The sequence below is a fragment of the Oncorhynchus clarkii genome, chromosome 18 (assembly GCF_045791955.1).
Source record: "Oncorhynchus clarkii lewisi isolate Uvic-CL-2024 chromosome 18, UVic_Ocla_1.0, whole genome shotgun sequence".
Lineage (NCBI taxonomy): Eukaryota > Metazoa > Chordata > Actinopteri > Salmoniformes > Salmonidae > Oncorhynchus > Oncorhynchus clarkii.
Genome location: NC_092164.1, coordinates 57,162,970 through 57,184,111, shown reverse-complemented (window position 1 = coordinate 57,184,111; position 21,142 = coordinate 57,162,970). Strand labels below are relative to the sequence as shown.

The window sequence follows — 21,142 nt, the reverse complement described above, 5'->3', positions numbered from 1 at the left end:
AGGGCTCTCTAGTAGGCTTAAATTGAAGATGTGGCAATATCGTCTGCTATTATCCTCAGTAATTTTACATATACAGTGCCTTGCGAAAGTATTCGGCCCCCTTGAACTTTGCGACCTATTGCCACATTTCAGGCTTCAAACATAAAGATATAAAACTGTATTTGTTTGTGAAGAATCATCAACAAGTGGGACACAATCATGAAGTGGAACGACATTTATTGGATATTTCAAACTTTTTTAACAAATCAAAAACTGAAAAATTGGGCGTGCAAAATTATTCAGCCCCCTTAAGTTAATACTTTGTAGCGCCACCTTTTGCTGCGATTACAGCTGTAAGTCGCTTGGGGTATGTCTCTATCAGTTTTGCACATCGAGAGACTGAATTGTTTTCCCATTCCTCCTTGCAAAACAGCTCGAGCTCAGTGAGGTTGGATGGAGAGCATTTGTGAACAGCAGTTTTCAGTTCTTTCCACAGATTCTCGATTGGATTCAGGTCTGGACTTTGACTTGGCCATTCTAACACCTGGATATGTTTATTTTTGAACCATTCCATTGTAGATTTTGCTTTAGGTTTTGGATCATTGTCTTGTTGGAAGACAAATCTCCATCCCAGTCTCAGGTCTTTTGCAGACTCCATCAGGTTTTCTTCCAGAATGGTCCTGTATTTGGCTCCATCCATCTTCCCATCAATTTTAACCATCTTCCCTGTCCCTGCTGAAGAAAAGCAGGCCCAAACCATGATGCTGCCACCACCATGTTTGACAGTGGGGATGGTGTGTTCAGGGTGATGAGCTGTGTTGCTTTTACGCCAAACATAACGTTTTGCATTGTTGCCAAAAAGTTCAATTTTGGTTTCATCTGACCAGAGCACCTTCTTCCACATGTTTGGTGTGTCTCCCAGGTGGCTTGTGGCAAACTTTATACAACACTTTTTATGGATATCTTTAAGAATTGGCTTTCTTCTTGCCACTCTTCCATAAAGGCCAGATTTGTGCAATATACGACTGATTGTTGTCCTATGGACAGAGTCTCCCACCTCAGCTGTAGATCTCTGCAGTTCATCCAGAGTGATCATGGGCCTCTTGGCTGCATCTCTGATCAGTCTTCTCCTTGTATGAGCTGAAAGTTTAGAGTGACGGCCAGGTCTTGGTAGATTTGCAGTGGTCTGATACTCCTTCCATTTCAATATTATCGCTTGCACAGTGCTCCTTGGGATGTTTAAAGCTTGGGAAATCTTTTTGTTTGTATCCAAATCCGGCTTTAAACTTCTTCACAACAGTATCTCGGACCTGCCTGGTGTGTTCCTTGTTCTTCATGATGCTCTCTGCGCTTTTAACGGACCTCTGAGACTATCACAGTGCAGGTGCATTTATACGGAGACTTGATTACACACAGGTGGATTGTATTTATCATCATTAGTCATTTAGGTCAACATTGGATCATTCAGAGATCCTCACTGAACTTCTGGAGAGAGTTTGCTGCACTGAAAGTAAAGGGGCTGAATAATTTTGCACGCCCAATTTTTCAGTTTTTGATTTGTTAAAAAAGTTTGAAATATCCAATAAATGTCGTTCAACTTCATGATTGTGTCCCACTTGTTGTTGATTCTTCACAAAAAAATACAGTTTTATAGCTTTATGTTTGAAGCCTGAAATGTGGCAAAAGGTCGCAAAGTTCAAGGGGGCCGAATACTTTCGCAAGGCACTGTAGATTGTCAGACCCTGGTGGCTTGTCATTGTTGATAGACAACAATACTTTTTTCACCTCTTCCACACTGACTTTACAGAATTCAAAAGTGCAATTCTTGTCTTTCATAATTTGGTTCTATAACTTGTATGTGTAGTGTCACCGTTTGTTGCTGGCATGTCATCCCTAAGTTTGCTTATCTTGCCAATGAAGAAGTCATTAAGGTAGTTTGCAATATCAGTGGGCTTTGTGATGAATGAGCCATCTGATTCAATAAATGAAGGAGCCGAGTTGGCTTTCCCCCCCAAAATGTCATTTAAGGTGCCCCAAAGCTTTTTACTATCATTCTTTATATAATTTATCTTTGTTTCATAGTGTATTTTTATTTAGTTACATGATTTCTTAATTTGCAATACGTTTGCCAATCAGTTGGACTGCCAGACTTAATTGCCATTCCTTTTGCCTCATCTCTCTCAACCATACAATTTTTCAATTCCTCATCAGTCCAAGGGGATTTAACTGTTTTTACAGTCATTTTCCTAATGAGTGCGTGGTTATTAGGAACTGGAATAAGTATTTTCATAAATGTGTCAAGTGCAGCGTCTGGTTGCTCCTCATTTACACACCACAAACCAGCAAATATTCTTTACATCAACAACATATGAATCACTACAAAACTTCTTGTACGACCTCTTATACACTATATTAGGCCCAGCCTTTGGAACTTTGGTTTTCCTACATATGGCTATTATATTGTGATCACTACATCCTATGGATTTGGATACTGCTTTAACGCAAATATCTGCAGCATTAGTTAAAATGTGATCAATACATGTTGATGATTTAATTCCTGTGCTGTTTGTAACTAACCTGTTTAAGTATTTTCCTGAGTGGGCTGCTTGATGATAGCCAGTCCAATATTTAAATCACCCAGAAAATATACTTCTCTGTTGATATCACATACATTATCAAGCATTTCACACACATTATCCAGATACTGACTGTTAGCACTTGGTGGTCTATAGCAGCTACCCACAAGAATGGGCTTTAGGTGAGGTAGATGAACCTGTAAGCATATTACTTTAACAGAATTTAACATTAGATAGTCTCTAAGGTTTACAGGAATGTGGATCTGAGTATAGACCGCAACACTGCCTCTGTAGGAATTTCTGTCTTTTCCATAGATGTTATAACCATGTATTGCTACCACTGTATCATCAAAGGTATTATCTAAGTGAGTTTCAGAGATAGTCAGAATATGAATGCCATCTGTTACAAGCAAGTTATTGACTTCATGGACCTTGTTTCTTCGGCTACATATGTTAATATGGACTTTTTTAAAGCACTTTTCTGGGTTGCTTGATTGTTTTTAATGCATTACTGGGAAGCTTATCAGAGGTAGACTTACTCATGTTATTTACATTGGAGATGATAGTGCAGGGTGAGCTGCATAAAGTGGTCAGTGCTAACAGTGTAACTCTGGTTTATAGGCTCATGATTACGGAATACAATAGCTGTATGATAAACAGATGTTATCGATGCAATTAGGGGTAAATAAATTAAATGACTTTCATTGTGTTTGCCAATGCCCCTATGATCATGTACAGTTGAAGTCGGAAGTTAACATACACAGTCATTATAACTTGTTTTTCAACCACTCCACAAATTTCTTACTAACAAACTATAGTTTTGGCAAGTCGGTTAGGACATCTACTTTGTGCATGACACAAGTAATTTTCCAACAATTGTTTACAGACAGATTATTTCACTTATAATTCACTGTATTACAATTCCAGTGGGTCAGAAGTTTACATACACTAACTTGACTGTGCCTTTAAACCGCTTGGAAAATTCCAGAAAATTATGTCATGGCTTTAGAAGTTTCTGACCAATTGGAGGTGTACCTGTGGATGTATTTCAAGGCCTACCTTCAAACTCAGTGCCTCTTTGCTTGGCATCATGGGAAAATCAAAAGAAATCAGCCAAAAAATTGTAGACCCCCACAAGTCTAGTTCATCCTTGGGAGCAATTTCCAAATGGCTGAAGGTACCACGTTCATCTGTACAAACAATAGTACGCAAGTATAAACACCATGGGACCATGCAGCCGTCATACCGCTCAGGAAGGAGACGCATTCTGTCTCCTAGAGATGAACGTACTTTGGTGCAAAAAGTTCAAATCAATCCTAGAACAACAGCAAAGGACCTTGTGAAGATGCTGGAGGAAACAGGTACAAAAGTATCTATATCCACAGTAAAACGAGTCCTATATTGACATTACCTGAAAGGCTGTTCAGCAAGGAAGAAGTCACTGCTCCAAAACCGTCATAAAAAAGCCAGACTACGGTTTGCAACTGCACATGGGGACAAAGATCATACTTTTTGGAGAAATGTCCTCTGGTCTGATGAAACAAAAATACAACTGTTTGGCCATAATGACCATCATTATGTTTGGAGGAAAAAGGGGAGGCTTGCAAGTCGAAGAACACCATCCCAACCGTAAAACACGGTGGTGGCAACATCATGTTGTGGGGGTGTTTTGCTGCAGGAGGGACTGGTGCACTTCACAAAATAGGTGGCGTCATGAGGAAGGAAAATGGTGGATATATTGAAGCAACATCTCAAGACATCAGTCAGGAAGTTAAAGCTTGGTTGCAAATGGGTCTTCCAAATGGACAATATCCCCAGCATACTTCCAAAGTTGTGGCAAAATGGCTTAAGGACAACAGTCAAGGTATTGGAGTGGCCATCACAAAGCCCTAACCTCAATCCTATAGAACATTTGTGGGCAGAACTGAAAAAGTGTGGGCGAGCAAGGAGGCTTACAAACCTGACTCAGTTACACCAGCTCTGTCAGGAGGAATGGGCCAAAATTCACCCAACTTATTGTGGGAAGCTTGTGGAAGGCTACCGACAGGTTTGACCCAAGTTAAACAATTTAAAGGCAATGCTACCAAATGCTAATTGAGTGTATGTAAACTTCTGACCCGTTGGGAATGAAAGAAATAAAAGCTGAAATAAATCATTCTCTAGTATTATTCTGACATTTCACATTCTTAAAATAAAGTGGTGATCCTAACTGACCTAAGACAGGGAACTTTTACTCGGATTAAATGTCAGGAATTGTGAAACTGAGTTTAAATGTATTTGGCTAAGGTGTATGTAAACTTCCGACTTCAACTGTACATTTGATGCAGCATTATGACGACTCATTGTCACAGTGGTAGGGATTAACTGAGCTGGTCTTGGATCATTTACCAGTCATTTTTTCAACTCTATCTTGCAATGCGAGTCCAGGAACCAAGATGATTTCGGTGGACTCATTCCTGTAGAGTATCTTCTGTTTCCAGAACGTGTCAAAGTTATCACTAAAAGTGACTCCAGCAGAACTACAGTAGTCTTTTAGCCAGATGTGTAATGCCAGCAGTCTGCTGAATCTTTCACACCCGTGGCCCAACAATGGTACTGGACCTGAAATTATTGGCTGTTTTTGGAGTCTTTTAATACTAAAATCAGTTCTTTAAAATCAATTTTCAAATGTTCAGAGCTAGCCCTCCTGATGCCGTTTGACCCCACATGGACTACAACAGTGTCAGCTCCTGGCATCTGTGGTAGAACAGTCGGAAGAAGCCTTGTTATTTCCTGTGCTCGTGCTCCTGGGTAGCACAGGGTTTTTTCCTTGGGGACCGAAATGTTTCTCACCATAGAGCTGCCTATGACGACAGCTGGTGATGTTGAATGGCCCGGTCTCTCAAGCAGCTCCTAGGATCTGAACCTGAGGTAGAAGCCACCAGAGAGGGAGAAAGAACCGAAGACGGAGGTACCTCCGGATCCGATCTTAATTGGGAAGCCAACACGGACGAAGGCGCCGGAACCTCTGGATCCAGGGCGGCAAAGGTGTTTCTGGTCTGTGTCAGTTCCGGGCTCAACATCTCCATGGAGACCCCCGTTGCCAGAGGACGCCTTCTTTGACTTCCACGGCGAGTGACCTCTACGGCTGGTTGGTTGGGTTGAGATCAGCTTTATCCTCCAGGGAAGGGGGAGACCCCTTCAGGGATGGAACCCTGCCTATCACCGGCCATTCGGCTGTGGAGAGCTGACACGGCGGAGAAACTTTCACCAGACCAGATCAGCATCCGGCTACTGGGGTGGAAGAAAAAGTAAAAGTCGTGGGCGTGGGTTCCCTAGTAGGTTTTCGCTACTTGCTTGCTAAGAGCAGCTAATTCGCTCCTGTAGTCCTCCGCAAGCAAGCAGTTGCTACATTGAAAGTCAACACGGTCCACATTGTCCCGGAACAAAGTAAAGTAAACACAGCTCCTGCAATGTTGGAAACGTTCAATAGCTGCATTGGCCATTGGCCTACAGGCTATGAGTTCCATGCGCTCATTTCTTTAGCTGCCAATGGATCACAGTGTATCAATCTGTATGTATGGCAGAGGCTGGTGATCTCGGATTAGTTGACTTTGAAACTTTTTAGAAGTTTCTCATTTTAATTCAGATTTTTATGATGAACCACGTGAGAAGGATTTTGAGAAAGAAAAACCATATTATTGAATTGAAACTTTTCTGCGAAAATGCACATCATAACTTGCATGCAGAACGGTAGAAATGGCAGGATGAATTGTAAGCTTCCGCAAACTTGAAATTCACGGACAGCCTTTGAAATCTTTCTAATTGAATTGTCTCCACATTTCCATGGTGGGATTTTGCCTATAGGCTACTTTGAAGCAGAGTAAGACATTTCTCATAATATGAAATAAAACAATTAAGTACTGTATGATTTCAAAATGCATACTGCTTCCAGCTCACATTGTACAGTGTTGTGTGACGTGCTGACAGCCTGTTGCCTGCACTTGATGGTGAATGGGAGGTGTGCTTCAATTACCAGTTGAGAAATAAAAATAGTAGCTCTTTTTAATCTTACACCAAAATAGTTTTTAACATGATTGCATTTAGAATTGTTGCGCATTGAATGAATGCTTACAAAAGCACATGATTTACTTCAGCAGCAGCAGGAGAAATCCCATTCACACGCTGTGTGCGTGTGAGAATTTGAATTCCACTAGATGCAAATAACTTATAGACTGATAAGCATGACGATCCAATGTATTTCCATCAATGAATAAAAATCATTATTTAGCTATTTTTTTCCTACAGGTCATTATGGCCGGCAACAGTTTTAGTTATTGGCTTTTCATTTTTATTATAAACCAAAAGCCAGCAATTGCCAGCTAACGGAAACCCTGGGCTACACAGCTAGGTAACGTTAGCTAAGCAAGCTAGATACCTGGCTGAACAAAATAATTTATTTCCCACATCAACTTGCTGACATTATGCTAACACTAGCAAATTCAAGTTACCTTAACAAACCAGGCTTTATTTAAAAATATCATGGAAGTGTTTAGGCCTTTATAAGAGGCAAAAGCAAATTGCACCTAGAACATTGGTAGTTCCCTTGGGAGTTGCTTCTTGCCTGGACGTGGATGTCGGTGGCTCAGTGCAGTCAAGAAAAACAAAAAATACCACTTGATATTTAAAGCTGCGGCGGCAATTTCAGAATGTAACAGGCTGTTACTACAATTTGAGGTAAAACTAAATAAAAATAATTTTAAAAAAGAAGGTAAATGTCTGTACATTTCAGCGGTTTAAAAAACATTTTTCTGCTATTACAATTTTTACTTTGAGTGCTGGCTCAACGAGACAATTCTGTTTACATTGCACTGCTTAGAGGGGGGCAACTGTCAGGCTAGTATCGTGCTCTAACTCTGGATGTAGCAGTCGAGACGTGTCATTGTAGTAATTTGTGTAGCCAATGGTATCTTTGCGAAAAAGTCTGTGTGAAGACCCACTAGGTCAGGGATCATCAACAAGATTCAGCCACGGATGGTCGGGGGGCAGGAATATAAATACAAATAATTTGTAGACTGCAGATTGATCGCAAGATGCCCAAATAGATATGTTTGACTAAAACATCAAACCTTTCTTACATTTGTATACGATCACGTGTCTCTCTATTATGCGTGGGAACACTTGGGAACAGATTTCTTAAATTAAAATCACTTAGAGCTGATTTCCTGGTGTTTTTCCAATCTTTAATGTCCAACAATGAAAATTCCACACAACAATTTTTTCTCAGAAAACTTGGGGGGCCAAATTAAAAGCACCTGCGGTCTGCCCTGCTGTAGGTCCGCCCTGCTGTAGGTCCGCCCTGCTCTAGTTCCGCCCTGCTCTAGGTTTTTTAGGTTGCTTTTATTTTTCCACATTTTTATTTTTCACTTATTTTTTTCTATGCCTTTCTGAAACAGCTGGTTTATGAAAGAGATCCCCCCCCCCCCCATCCTGTAACAGCACTCTCCTTTCTGTCCTTCTTTCCGCCTCCCCCTTTCCCTGGATTGTTAATTATTGGAGAAGGTTTGCTCTCTCTCGCTCTTCACCCCCCCACTTCCTGTAGCAACACTCTCCTCTGTCCTTCCTTCCGCTTCCCCTCCCCCTGGTTTGTTCATTAATGAAGCAAGTTTGTTCTCTCTCTCTCTCTCTGGCTTGTTTCTCAGTACAGTAAGGGATTTGCAGCGGTAATATGCAGGATAATCCTCAGGTCATTCCACCATCATCTGTGCAGACTGCCAGCTAAAAGCAACTGTTTCAGCAAATTGCTTTGCTCACATAAAATCTCTCACTTCAGTGCCAGGATATTTTCTTAATCTGTTGTTAACCAGATTTTTAGCCATACAGTGCTCCTCCAAACACCATATACAGTGCTCCCCCAAACACCATTCTTACATCCCAAATGGCACCCTATTCCTATAGTGCATTACTTTTGATCATCCTAATGTTAAGGTTATTTTGTAGAACAGCATGGCTGACTGTCTGTTTAACTCCTGGCCAGATAACAGAACAGCAAGGCTGACTGTCTGTTTAACTCCTGGCCAGATAACAGAACAGCATGACTGACTGTCTGTTTAACTCCTAGCCAGATAACAGAACAGCATGGCTGACTGCCTGTTTAACTCCTGGCCAGATAACAGAACAGCAAGGCTGACTGTCTGTTTAACTCCTGATCAGATAACAACAGCATTTATATACTCCAGCCACTACTCCTATAAAATAAAACATGTTTTTATTAGTAGCCTAGAGCTAGGTATTCAGTATTTCATTAATCTATTGCTGAATCTGGATCTTACTATCAGATAGCATGGATGTGTAGCCTCATTAATTCACATGAAGTTCATTGTGTAATAAGTAGTTATTCTAGTACATTTTTGTGAATGAACGGACGCATACCTTTCAATTATGTTTTTGTGTTATTATCACTTAAACAGACAGCCTGGATGTTGAGATTCTCTCTCTACCTGCTGTGACAGCGAAAGGACAGGCGTGTGTGCCTGTGGGTGTGCACTTTATTCCTGCACACACGTATCAGGCAGAGTGTCTGCTCAATATGCCGTTTCTCTTTAAATCATGTGGCTTCAACATGCCGCATCCATTCTGACACTCCCCTTGGCCAATCAGGGGTGGCAGGGCTGCTTACATCACTGGCCAGTCCGGGCTGTGGGGAGGCGGGACTCAGGGAGACATTTAGTTTGACATTGTAAATAAGCAGGGAACAGTTGTCAGAGAGAGCAGCCAGTGGTTCCTTTCTTCTCCGTACAGCCATGAGAAACGCAAGATCAACTGGAGGACACAGAATGCAGAGGCAAGCTACCGCCATCACTTCCTCACTCTAACGCACCACTTCCTCACTCACTCTAATGCACTTTTTAAAAATTACTTTCTTTCTTTTTTGTCTGGTTCTTCTTTCTTTCTCTTCCTCGTTTCTTTCCTTGACCCCTATCCTTCAGCTCAAGGTAACTTAAAACAGGAAGTTGGCTGGTGGTGAAATGGGTGGTTGGGTGGAGGAAGGGGGAGGAGCGTGGAAAGTGTCAGAGCCTACGAGCATGTGGCTCGGCCAATAGAAAGCAAGGCCTTTGTCCTGTCATTGGGGGATCGTCTGAGAGCGGGGCAGGAGCCCGGTCAGGGGCGGGGTCTGAGTATCATGTTGCAGGCTAGATTGATTACTTTTGAATATTAAAGGGCAAGGAGACAGGAGGAGATTTTTAACTGGGACGCTGGAGTGCCGCTGTTCTGCCGTTTGTCGCTCCTTCACCTCTCTTTTTTCTTTTTTGTCCTCCTGTGTGCTGAGGCAGGGGTCAACTGAATGACAAACGAAAGGGTCGCTGTCCTGGGGAGAGAGAGAGAGAGGAAACTAGTGATAGGAAGAGAGGGAGAAAAAGAGGGAGACGCTCAGCTGTGGGGCAAATGGGGACTTGGTCAGAGGAGAAACAGGAGAGAGGGGTGTGTGTTTAGGAGAAGGAAGGTGGGGGGGGGAGTGGTGGAGACTCAGTTGAGGGGGAGGGGTAAATGGGTGGTGGTGAATGCTCTTCTTTCTGTCGTGCAGGCTATATGCTTTGTAAAGGCGGCGGATGGGCAGACTGCCTTTTGTCTGTTCCTGGTTCCGGGGCCCGAGGAAGTTGAGGGCTACAGAGATTTTGTGTGTCAACCAGCCACCCCTCTCTCTTCTACAATGTAGAGTACAGCCTTTCTCTCTCCTGCTCTTCCACAGCCTACTACACAGCATGAAGGGCACAGGGTAAGTGTGACAACTCAAACACACTAGTAACCACAGACCTGGCTGTGTTTTAGACCACAGCAGGACTCCTCCACTACCCATGTGTACTTTGTCACTTCTCGTCTTTATCTATCTCTCTCTCTCTGCAGAGATGGGATGCTCTCTCTGTCCTCCTCCTCCTCCTCCTCTTCTGTCGTCCTCTACTTTTCTCCTTGAGAGAAATCTGTGTGTGTGTGTTTTGGTTGTTTATTTCTGCACCGGACAGCAGTCTGCCCGGCCACCCTCATGTCCTTCAACTGTCACTCCAGTACAGGATCGGTGTTGTTGACATCTTTAGTTAGCATTTTGCAGAAGTGAAAGTGGTGCGAATGTGTATATATATTTTTTAACAGTTGATTTGAGTCATGTTAATGTTTTCCTATGAACACTACAATGTAGGCTACTGATATTGAGACAAGTTCTATTGAATAAGGCTGTTTGTTCTGTGGAACAGCCGTAGCTGGCGTTTATTTGGGACCCTGCTACTGCTGTGCTTTGACTTTGGACTTTCAAGCAGAACGTTAGCAGCTGTTACACTCTCTCTCTCTGGGCTGTGTTGGTTATTGACTCTGTAGCGCTGTGGTAGACCGGCCCAGCACTGTACTCACAGGGAGACAGACTTCAAAGTCATCCAGGATGGTTGCGGTGCTGTGAATGCGGTTGCTGACCAGGGCCAGCTAGGGCCAGTAGTTAACACTCGCCTGACAGTGATGCAATGGAGAGGGCAAGATGGTTGCAGGGCTGACTGCTGGATGTTTGGGGGACAATCCAAGACCTCGTAGTTGTGGGGTTTTTGATGTGGGATTGTGAGCTCTCTTTAGATGGAATCTTTATAACATCTTTAGCTCTGTCCTCCCTAATTGAACGTTTCTATTGGTGCCTTTCTCTCTGACAAAATGATGTCCCGTTGGGGAGACGGAGGACAATAACTCCAGAGCTGAAGCCCTGGCTGCCAAATCCCAGCTCCTGTCACTGTTTGCATGAGATTTGAATATCATTTGCAGGTGAGCGGGACTGCATCGTAAGCAAAATGGTTGGGAAAGTAAATGAAAATCCAAACAAACACACAGACACACTCGACCATACACACATACTTGCAGCAAGCACGCTCTCCAGCTAAAGTGACTACACACAGGTCTTGTGTGCCTTATTCCTTTGCCCTTGCAGGCAGCCCAGTTTCGAGTGTGAATGTAATGTTGTGTGTTGTCAACACATGAGCCAAACTGCCAGGTAAAGGTTGCTGGTGGTGTTATGTTATTGAGGCTAATATGCAGGTAGCAGCAGTGGGTGCCAGAGCTGCCTCGGCCTAGTTGTTCGATGAAGGTCACAAGAATGTGAGACTGACTCCCGCAGTCTTTCTGTCAGCGGAGAGAGGGATGAAAGGACAGTGAGGGATGAGGAATAAGGGACAGTGAGGGATGAGGAATAAGGGACAGTGAGGGATGAGGAATAAAGGACAGTGAGGGATGAGGAATAAAGGACAGTGAGGGATGAGGAATAAAGGACAGTGAGGGATGAGGAATAAGGGACAGTGAGGGATGAGGAATAAGGGACAGTGAGGGATGAGGAATAAGGGACAGTGAGGGATGAGGAATAAAGGACAGTGAGGGATGAGGAATAAAGGACAGTGAGGGATGAGGAATAAAGGACAGTGAGGGATGAGGAATAAAGGACAGTGAGGGATGAGGAATAAGGGACAGTGAGGGGTGAGGGATGAGGAATAAAGGACAGTGAGGGATGAGGAATAAAGGACAGTGAGGGATGAGGAATAAAGGACAGTGAGGGATGAGGAATAAGGGACTTGCGGACAGAGATGTCTTTCTTTGCGTTCAAAGGAAAGAAGTGATGAAAATGGGGTCGTCCATGCAAGTGCTGCAGTGAAAGTTGAAAAACCTGTTCTCTATTTCCCCGTCTCGCTCTCTCTATTGCTCGCTCTCACCCCCCCCTCCCTCTCTCTTTCCCCCTCCCACTCTCTCGCTCCCCCCTCCCTCTCTCTTTCCCCCTCCCGCTCTCTCTCTCCCCCTCCCGCTCTCTCGCTCCCCCCTCCCTCTCTGGTTTCTCTCTCTCCTCTGTTGAATGACCTTGGGAGATCAGAGCGGAGCGAGTTCTTCCTGGAGTTGGTTTGAAGCAGAACCAAGGGCAAAGTTTGCAGGGACAGAGCACAGCACAGGGGCAGTGGGATGGACGACTTTGACACGGGTCAGGGCTGGCTGTCAGACATTATTACAGGCCGCGGCTCTCTTCAAGCACAGCATCCACCGCAAACTGATCACAACGTGCTCCTACAGATCTAGCTACGTGTACTTGGTTAGTCTGTAATTCACTGACTGGCTGAGAACGAGAACCAGGCTCCTATTTTGTTCTTGAGTAGATAATTTACCCGGCACGCTGCAACACTGCCAATTTCTGTTCTCTTATTTGTGTGCGTGCGTGTGTGTGGAGGGGGGGGGGGGGGGGGGGGGGGGGGGGGGTTGGGTTTTTACCTCTGACCTGAATGAATATAGGTGCATTTTGTTTGATATGCCGCTGCTGCCTTGCCCATAATAGGATTCAACAATGATTGATTATTTTTTCTTTTTATTTTCAGTTTCTTTTCTGTCAGTTCCATTTGTTTTCAATGCTTTATTTAGAAATGTTCATGTTCACACTTGTTCTTCCCAGTCTTCCCCCACTGATGTCACTGGATGAAACAGCTTGACTGAGCATCCCATGTCAATCCATAACGTGAGGAGAAGAAGCATGAAAAATGGGACAGTGTTTTTCTGCTAAACAGAATCCTAGAGGGCTTGTATTTAGTGACTTTCCTTGAGTTGACCAAGGCAGTCATCCTTCTAGAATGTGACCTCCGCTATTGACGTTGCATGCAGCTTGTGCAATGTGTACCCTTACTGTTTGCACTGTAGGCTTATCATACATCATTTACTGATAGCCTAGCTAGCTTATATAGCCTAGCCATTGCCTTTGGTTGAATAACTGCAGTTTGTGTGCTCTTGCATCTGACATTTTGCAGTAGCTCACCTTAATGATCATTATAAGGATATAGTTTTATTCCGACAATACAAAAAGTTAACATTCCCATCCTGTCCTGTTGCAGTCCTTTGAGGAAATTCTCTCTCCTTTCTTTCTTTCTCTCTCCTCTCTTTCTCCCTTTCTTTCTCTCTCCTCTCTTTCTCCCTTTCTTTATCTCTTTCCTCTCTTTCTCTGATGGAGGATCTGATTAGTGACCTCTATTACTCTGTATCTGCCCTCATCACTTCAGTATTTTCACAACAATCAAGGAGGGGAGAATGGAGGTGGCAAGTGGGATTGACACGAGATGTCTCTTTTGAGCACCTGTCAACCTATTACAAATCTGTGAATATTTAATCATTTGGTTACCAAATAATGTATTTCCTGTAGAAGTTCCAGGCTGTTAAACAGTGAACTACACGTTTTGTTTTTGGGATGGATGTTTTAGTTGTTGGCCAAAGGCAAAGTGGTAGGCTACATTCCTCTGTTCCGAAAGGTCATTCCAGTTAGAGGTTGATGAAATAATCCAGGAGTAACATTATGCCAAATCATGTTAGTGTTAAAACAACACAATGCCCAGAGCCAAATAAACCCTCACATGAGCATGTAGTTGACCATTCAATGCATTCTTGTTTTTCTTCAACATTTCAGAGTTATTCAGTGCAGGCTCTCCTGGGGGAGTTTCACAAGTCTGGATTAATGAGTTAGCCAGAACTACTTCTGTCAACATTTTGAACCAGTCAGGAGGAGTCATGGTACCATGACTGCAACATCTTTATCCTTTAACCCGCTCCATGCTAGCCTGAAACAATACAGACTACTGCATACCATAGAAGCCTATTATTGATATCCTACTGATGTTATTGGAATACATTAGAAAACACCTTTTTGGATGTTGTCCTCACTCAGGCCAAGGTTTGGCTATAGGCTAGGCTATAGGCTAGGCTACACTTATTGTCCATTAGTCAATAAATCTATTCCCTTTGAAGTTCCCCTGTGGTTACATTATGTTGTTAATGCACTCTAAAGCTTGAGGTTTGAAATAGGACCAACTAGTGTTGTGATGGTCATGGAATTGTGGATGACCGTAATTGTCTCATTAAAATCCACCAGCCAGGCCATTAAGGAAGCGATTAACTCAGTGTTCATCATTAGTGTTACTCATTCAGTTTCTTTCCGTCAGCGATGCATTTACCTGAGCAGCGAACACCTCCCTATGCAGAAACAGCTACCTGCAGTGCATCACTCCAATCTGAAAAGTCACTCCTTTCTTGCACCTTGACTCCCCCCTTACAGAATCTACAAGAACAGGACCAGTACAGGCAAAAATGGTAATATCGTCTCTAGTTGAGATCTGAGAGGACTAGATGAAGAGTTTCCACCATTTTCCTTGCCCCTATCCAGTTGTTTCTGATGTTCTAGGGCGAGTTCAGCCCCAGAAGGGCCCAGGTATGGAGTGTCATTGTCAGTTTGGACCTGAAGCTGATGACACTGCTGTGAGTGTGTCCGTGGCCGACCTGCCAGGGGAGAGCAGAGGGGCTGGGCTTGGCAGGACAACAATGCTGCTGATTCATCAGATCCGGCTGCTGAACACCATTTTACTTTCTCAGAGGGGAGAGAAAGGGGAGACACGGATGCAGGAGGAGAAGTGGCAGCGGATGGTCAGTGTTGCCGACGAAGCACACTGCAGGTCAGGAGAAACTGTACACCGCCATCTCCTCTTCTCTGACCACTGAAGGGCAACAGAACTGCAGAGGAGAGGAAAGCACCACAGTGCAGCATAGCACCGCCAGCACAGTGCAGCATAGCACCGCCAGCACAGTGCAGCATAGCACAGTGGAACACAGCACAGTAAAAAACAGGGTAATGGCAGTGCAGAAGAACACATATCAAATACCAGCACATTACAGTACAGCACATTACATCATGTCACAGTGCTATGTGGACATAGGGTCCAAGTAGAGAGACACACCAGTGCAGCCAAGTGTAACCAGTCAACATCATCAGTGGTGTAGTGGAGAGAGAACACAGTTCACGTACCTTTTTTTGTTTGCGTGAGCACCTATCGTAGAAAAAATCTATTAAAATGACTCATTGTGAACAGTGACTGGTTACACTTGGCTGCACGGGTGTGTCTCTCTACTTGGACCCTATGTCCACATAGCACTATTTTGTTCTTTACCTCTACATCACACTGAACACCACAGCCTGACGCTCCAAATGAACATGTGTTGGTCACTGCCTCTTCAAGGACATCAGTCCCCATTTGGAGAGGCTCACTCGTAGATATTGGATCAGGTTTCTGCTAGGCTAAGACTGCAGAAGGAGACTGGTTTATTGCCTACAGTGCTTATATGCATAGAGTGTCTATTGACGTGAGAACTGGTCTGTGGCGGGCGTCGTGTGTATATTGAAGGTCGTAGGGTCACACAGTGAGATTAATAATTGTATCACATGCTCTCCCCGAGAGAGCAAAGCCCCGCTCCGGAGCTATTTAGTTCAGTCAGCTGAGGTTTGGTGTGTGTGCGTGTGTAAGTGGAGACAGCTGTGGCGGTTAGGTCCTACTTGTTTATTTATTAATTCATTCATTTATCGCTCATTAATTGAAGTGTTTGCTCTTTTAATTCCCGTTCCCGCTCTCCATTTCCTCCCTGGGCCACCACAGAAATCCCACTGTTGCCGTGGTAATTAGCCAGATAGTCCTCTGTCATGGTGTTAAGTGAATCGTCTAATTATAATTTCTTATCTGGCTACCATTTGGAGAGAATACAAATGTTTTATTTATTTAAATGTAACCTTTATTTAACTAGACAAGTCGGCTAAGAACAAATTCTTATTTACAATGATGGCCTTCCGGGGAACAGTGGGTTAACTGCCTTGTTCAGTTGGCAGAAGGACAGATTTTTACCTTGTCAGCTTGGGGATTTGATCTAGCAACCTTTTGGTTTCTGGCCCAACACTCTAACCACTAGGCTACCTGCCGCCCCCACATACACGCATACGTAAAAACAAAAGTTTGGGGTCACTTCCTTGTTTTTGAAAGAAAAGCACATTTTTTTGCCCATTAAAATAACATCAAATTGATCAGAAATGCAAGTGTGTAGACATTGTTAATGTTATAGCTGGAAACGGCAGATAAAAAATATATATATATATATTTTATTGAATATCTACAGAGGCGTACAGATGCCCATTATCAGCAACCATCACTCCTGTGTTCCAATGGCACGTTGTATTAGCTAATCCAAGTTTATCATTTTAAAAGGCTAATTGATCATTAGAAAACCCTTTTGCAATTGTGTTAGCAAAGCTGAAAACTTTTGTTCTGATTTAAAGAAGCAATAAAACTGGCCTTCTTTAGACTAGTTGAGTATCTGGAGCATCAGCATTTGTGGGTTCGATTCCAGGCTCACAATGGCCAGAAACAAAGGACTTTCTTCTGAAACTTGTCAGGCTATTCCATGTGAGAATTTGCCAAGAAACTGAAGATCTCGTACAATGTTGTGTACTACTCCCTTCACAGAACAGCGCAAACTGGCTTTACAACATTAACAATGTCTACACTGTATTTCTGATCAATTTGACGTTATTTTAATGGACAAAAAATGTGCTTTTCTTTCAAAAACAAGGACATTTCTAAGTAACCCCAAACTTTTGAACGGTAGTGTACATACAGTACATGCATACACGGATGTCCTCTCCTACTGCATCCATCACAAGATCAACTCCTGGCGCCGCTGTTAAAACGCTGGGCTGCCTTGGAGCTGTACAAAGTAGACAAATGAAACAGTGTTCCTGGAAGGTGTGTCATTATACTGTTCTTTATGGTTTGTTTTGTCATTCTCCCACTCAGACCAGATCAGGTATGGTAAACTAGAAACAAAGGCATTTGGTTCTTCATTGTAGGCTTAGCCTGACTCCACCATAAGACTACAAATCCCATCATTGTTATCTTCATCTGTGCCCTCATGAATGCTGGGATTGTTTTGTCGGCTAAGGGGAAGCGGGTTAGTGATTTGCAACAGGACTTCAATCAACCTTGAAATGAAACTGGACACTGGACAGTCCAACTCATCACAAACACTTTTAGAGGACAATAACTATCCTGGCCTGCCATTACATCTGGTCTGATTGATTAATCGACCCCTTCACCCCCCTGATTTCATTCTGATTGATTTACTCTCTATTTGAAAAGAACAGGAAGGAATGCTCATGGTTCAGAACTGATTTATTGTCATACTGTCTGTGTTTTGAACTAATGGAGGACGTGAGCTCAGCTGTGGCCAATGGCTGAGAGGCAGGACTAGAGTATTTGTGTGGTCATGTTTTTATGCTTCTCGCTCTCTTCTCGTTCTCTCTCGCTCTCTCATTCTCTCTTCTTTCTCTTGCATTCTCTCTCTCATATTCTCATCATCATGTTTGACCCACATAGCTGGTTTGCATAGCCGTCGGACTGGAACGACCCTCCCTCCCTCCTTCCCTGTCTCTTACCTCCCACTGTTCCAGCCTCTGGCACTTTTTCTCAGCGTTGGGGTAATGTTGCTCCGCTGTACACACCCCTGACTGGACACACACCACACCCAGCTATTATAGTTTCCCTTTTCTCTTGTTGCCTGTCCATTATTCCCAGGAAAGAAGAGAGGGAGAGGTGAGGTTGCACTGTAGACCGGCTCAGACAGGCAGGCTAATGTTCACAGCAGAATTCCTGGCATGCCATAGTAACCTGGCGCGTTCCCTTTCTGGGAGCCAGACTCAGGCCTCACGTTGCAGAGTTATGTGGATATGGAGGTGTGTGTGTTTTGGTGCTTGAGTGCGGGGGTGAGTTGTTACTACAGGGAGTGGAATACTCTGAGCTAGGCTTGTGCCGGTATACCGGGGTATTTTCAATTACCTACGGTATGATTTTTGTCAAAAGCAAATGTGCGGGCGTCCCAAAGCTCTGGGGGGTGCGTGCTACCCCACTGCTTATAATATGTTAACTATCTAAGATGTGCCAAATACGTTATGTTCAGTCAGGGCTCCAGCTATGCATGTAGTTTGCTAAGTATCTAAATGGCAGGATCAAGATCCCTGCTGCCTAAAGAATGGGGCACTCAGGCCTGTCCTCAGACTTGGGGTCACTAATACCCCACAGTGAAATGACAGACTAGAGTCTTCTGTTTGATGCAGTTTGATGTAGCTGTAGGCTACTAATGTGGTTGTGCCATGCAGCGATCTGTCGTTAGGCATGTCAAGGATTGATGGGCGGCAACAGAAATAGAAACGGCCCGGCCTATATTTAAAATTCAATGTATTCTAATTGAAGGTTTTCCTATGGAGTTGCTAGAGCTCTGGCCAGTGGGGCCTTTGACTGCCATTGTCGGTCAACTCTGGTGTGCTGTTCTTGGTAGATTTGATTCACTCATCTGCCTTTCATTGATCGACCCTTTGCTCAAGATCATTGTTCATTCATACAGTAAATCATTGTTCATTCATACAGTAAATCATTGTTCATTCATACAGTAAATCATAGTATATGTTGTTTTTTCTGAATCTGATATTTTGCCCTTTCACACTCTTTTCCTGTCTATCGGTCTCTCCCTCCTCCTCTCTCCCTCCCTCCCCCTGCAGTGAGCATGTCTGCAGATTCGTTTGGCGCCGGGGGCAGCGATGCCCAGCAGAGCCTACAGTCGTTCTGGCCACGCGTCATGGAAGAGATCAGGAACCTCACGGTGGTACGTCACGCCCTCCCTCCATCACACACACACACACAAGCATGGATGTTGCAGACACACACACACCCTTCATTGTGGTACACAATACATACCTCACAAGTGGTTTCCACATGACCTGCCCCTAACACCCCTTGGCTCTGTTTCAGAAGGATTTCCGCGTGCAGGAGTTGCCTCTCGCCCGAATCAAGAAAATCATGAAGCTGGATGAAGATGTGAAGGTAGGAGGCGGGGCTTACACGTCACAGGTCACCCCTCTCTGTGATCACTCTGATGTCTTCATCAACACCTTATTCAGATTACAAAACATGGCAATGTGTAGCTGAGGTGTCCACAGCTGGCTGAAATGAAGAGGATTCACAGGACCCACTAGCTCATTCTGTAGAAAATGCTTTGAGGAGGCATGTTATTTGCAGTCGTACTTCATCAAATTGTATTTGTCACATACACGTGTTTAGCAGATGTTATTGCGGGTGTAGCGAAATGCTTGTTTCTAGCTCCAACAGTGCAGTAATATCTAACAATTTACAACAATACACACACCCATCCCGTAGTGGCTAATAGACAAGCTGTAGCAGCTTAATAGACAAGCAGTAGCAGCTTAATAGACAAGCAGTAGCAGCTTAATAGACAAGCAGTAGCAGCTTAACTGGGTGGAGGAAGAAGCTGAACTGAAGGCTGCAGTTACAACTTGCACGCAATTTTAGTTGATTGTAACTGAGTTGCTTGTTGACTGCTTCGTGAAACACCCCTCTGCAACTCATCTGCAACTTGGTTGCACCCAGTTGAAACTTTTCAACTTTGTGCAACTAGTTGCAAGCAACAGCCAATCAAAACAGACACTTTTGTCACAGGATCCATTCTAAGGTTCGGAATTCCGACCCAATTGTCATGACAACACAGCTGTCAGTGCTGCGCAGCACAAACCGCAATCAGGGTAGACAGAAGAGAGACTAGCACAGCAGGAGAAGTATACAAATGATTGTACATGGTTTAGCAGTCAATAAATGTAAGTGATTCCAAACTTCTCCCTTACCAGTTTCAACTGAAATGGTCCACCATTTGATATAGCAGTGTGAGGGGTTGAGAGGGCCCGCCTCGCAGGGGACTGTTTCCTGACTACTGCCGAGGTGTAATGGTCTTTCTGGCGCTTATAGCTGCCAAGCATCACCCAGATGGGTGCTACACTTCAGTAGTGGACTATCCAGCCTACCTACAGAGGAGGAGACAACAGACGAGGTGCCTGATGAAGATCTCTGGGCTTGTCTAAGTAACTGACTGACACTGCTCCCTCTCTGTGCCATCGAAGCTCCCTCCACTTAAGCTACTGCCCAGCCTTCCTGAACTGCTTGTCTGAATGTAACATATAGCTTCCGTCCCTCTCCTCGCCCCTACCTGGGCTCGAACTAGGGACCCTCTGCACACATCGACAACAGCCACCCTCGAAGCATCGTTACCCATCGCTCCACAAAAGCAGCGGCCTTTGCAGAGCAAGGGGAACAACTACTTCAAGGTCTCGGAACGAGTGACATCACCGATTGAAACGCTATTAGCACGCACCCTGCTAACTAGCTAGCCATTTCACATTGGTTACATGAACAACACCTTATCTGAATCTGTGGAAGACCATCGCCCAAGACTTGCCAGATCTTTTATACATTTTTACAGCGTTTTTGAGATTCTGTTTGTAATGCTAAAAGATATATAAAAATAAATATATTGTAGTTTGTTGCTAGCTTGGTTAGCTCATAGCTAGCTAGCTGTGTTGGTGTTTGCGATGTAATTTTGGCTAACTAGCTAAATTGTACAGGCTGCATTTGTTCTATATCCGTGTTGTTACAATAACCAAACGGTTGGATAAACAAATTATTTGTGAAACCACAATGTAAGGCAGCAGGTGACATGATTGGTTGTTGCATGCAATTTTATTTGCGTTTGAGTTCCTTCATGTAACAGCAAAGTTGAGATGATGTCATTTGCAACTAAAATTGCATGAAAGTTGCTTCATGTAACCCAAGCCTTGGAGATCAGCAGATCACTGACATGCTGCACATCTAGAGGGACCCTTCTGCTAGCCATGACGCAGAGCGTGT

At 43.9% G+C, this 21,142-nt stretch overlaps 1 protein-coding gene across 28 annotated transcripts in view; it reads left to right on the top strand.

Moving 5' to 3' along the window:
- Positions 1-21,142, top strand: part of LOC139373754 (nuclear transcription factor Y subunit gamma-like) — a 38,866-nt gene that overhangs the window by 4,191 nt on the left and 13,533 nt on the right. For 8 of the 28 annotated variants that reach the window (XM_071114718.1, XM_071114715.1, XM_071114711.1 and 5 more), the window contains exons 2-3: positions 18,949-19,052; positions 19,199-19,270. In XM_071114718.1, the coding sequence (XP_070970819.1) occupies positions 18,949-19,052; positions 19,199-19,270 (176 nt within the window). Of the gene's footprint in view, positions 1-9,238; positions 9,379-10,119; positions 10,312-11,258; positions 11,334-18,948; positions 19,053-19,198; positions 19,271-21,142 lie in introns of those variants that run through there. The other 20 variants (XM_071114708.1, XM_071114710.1, XM_071114693.1 and 17 more) reach the window with 11 other exon arrangements.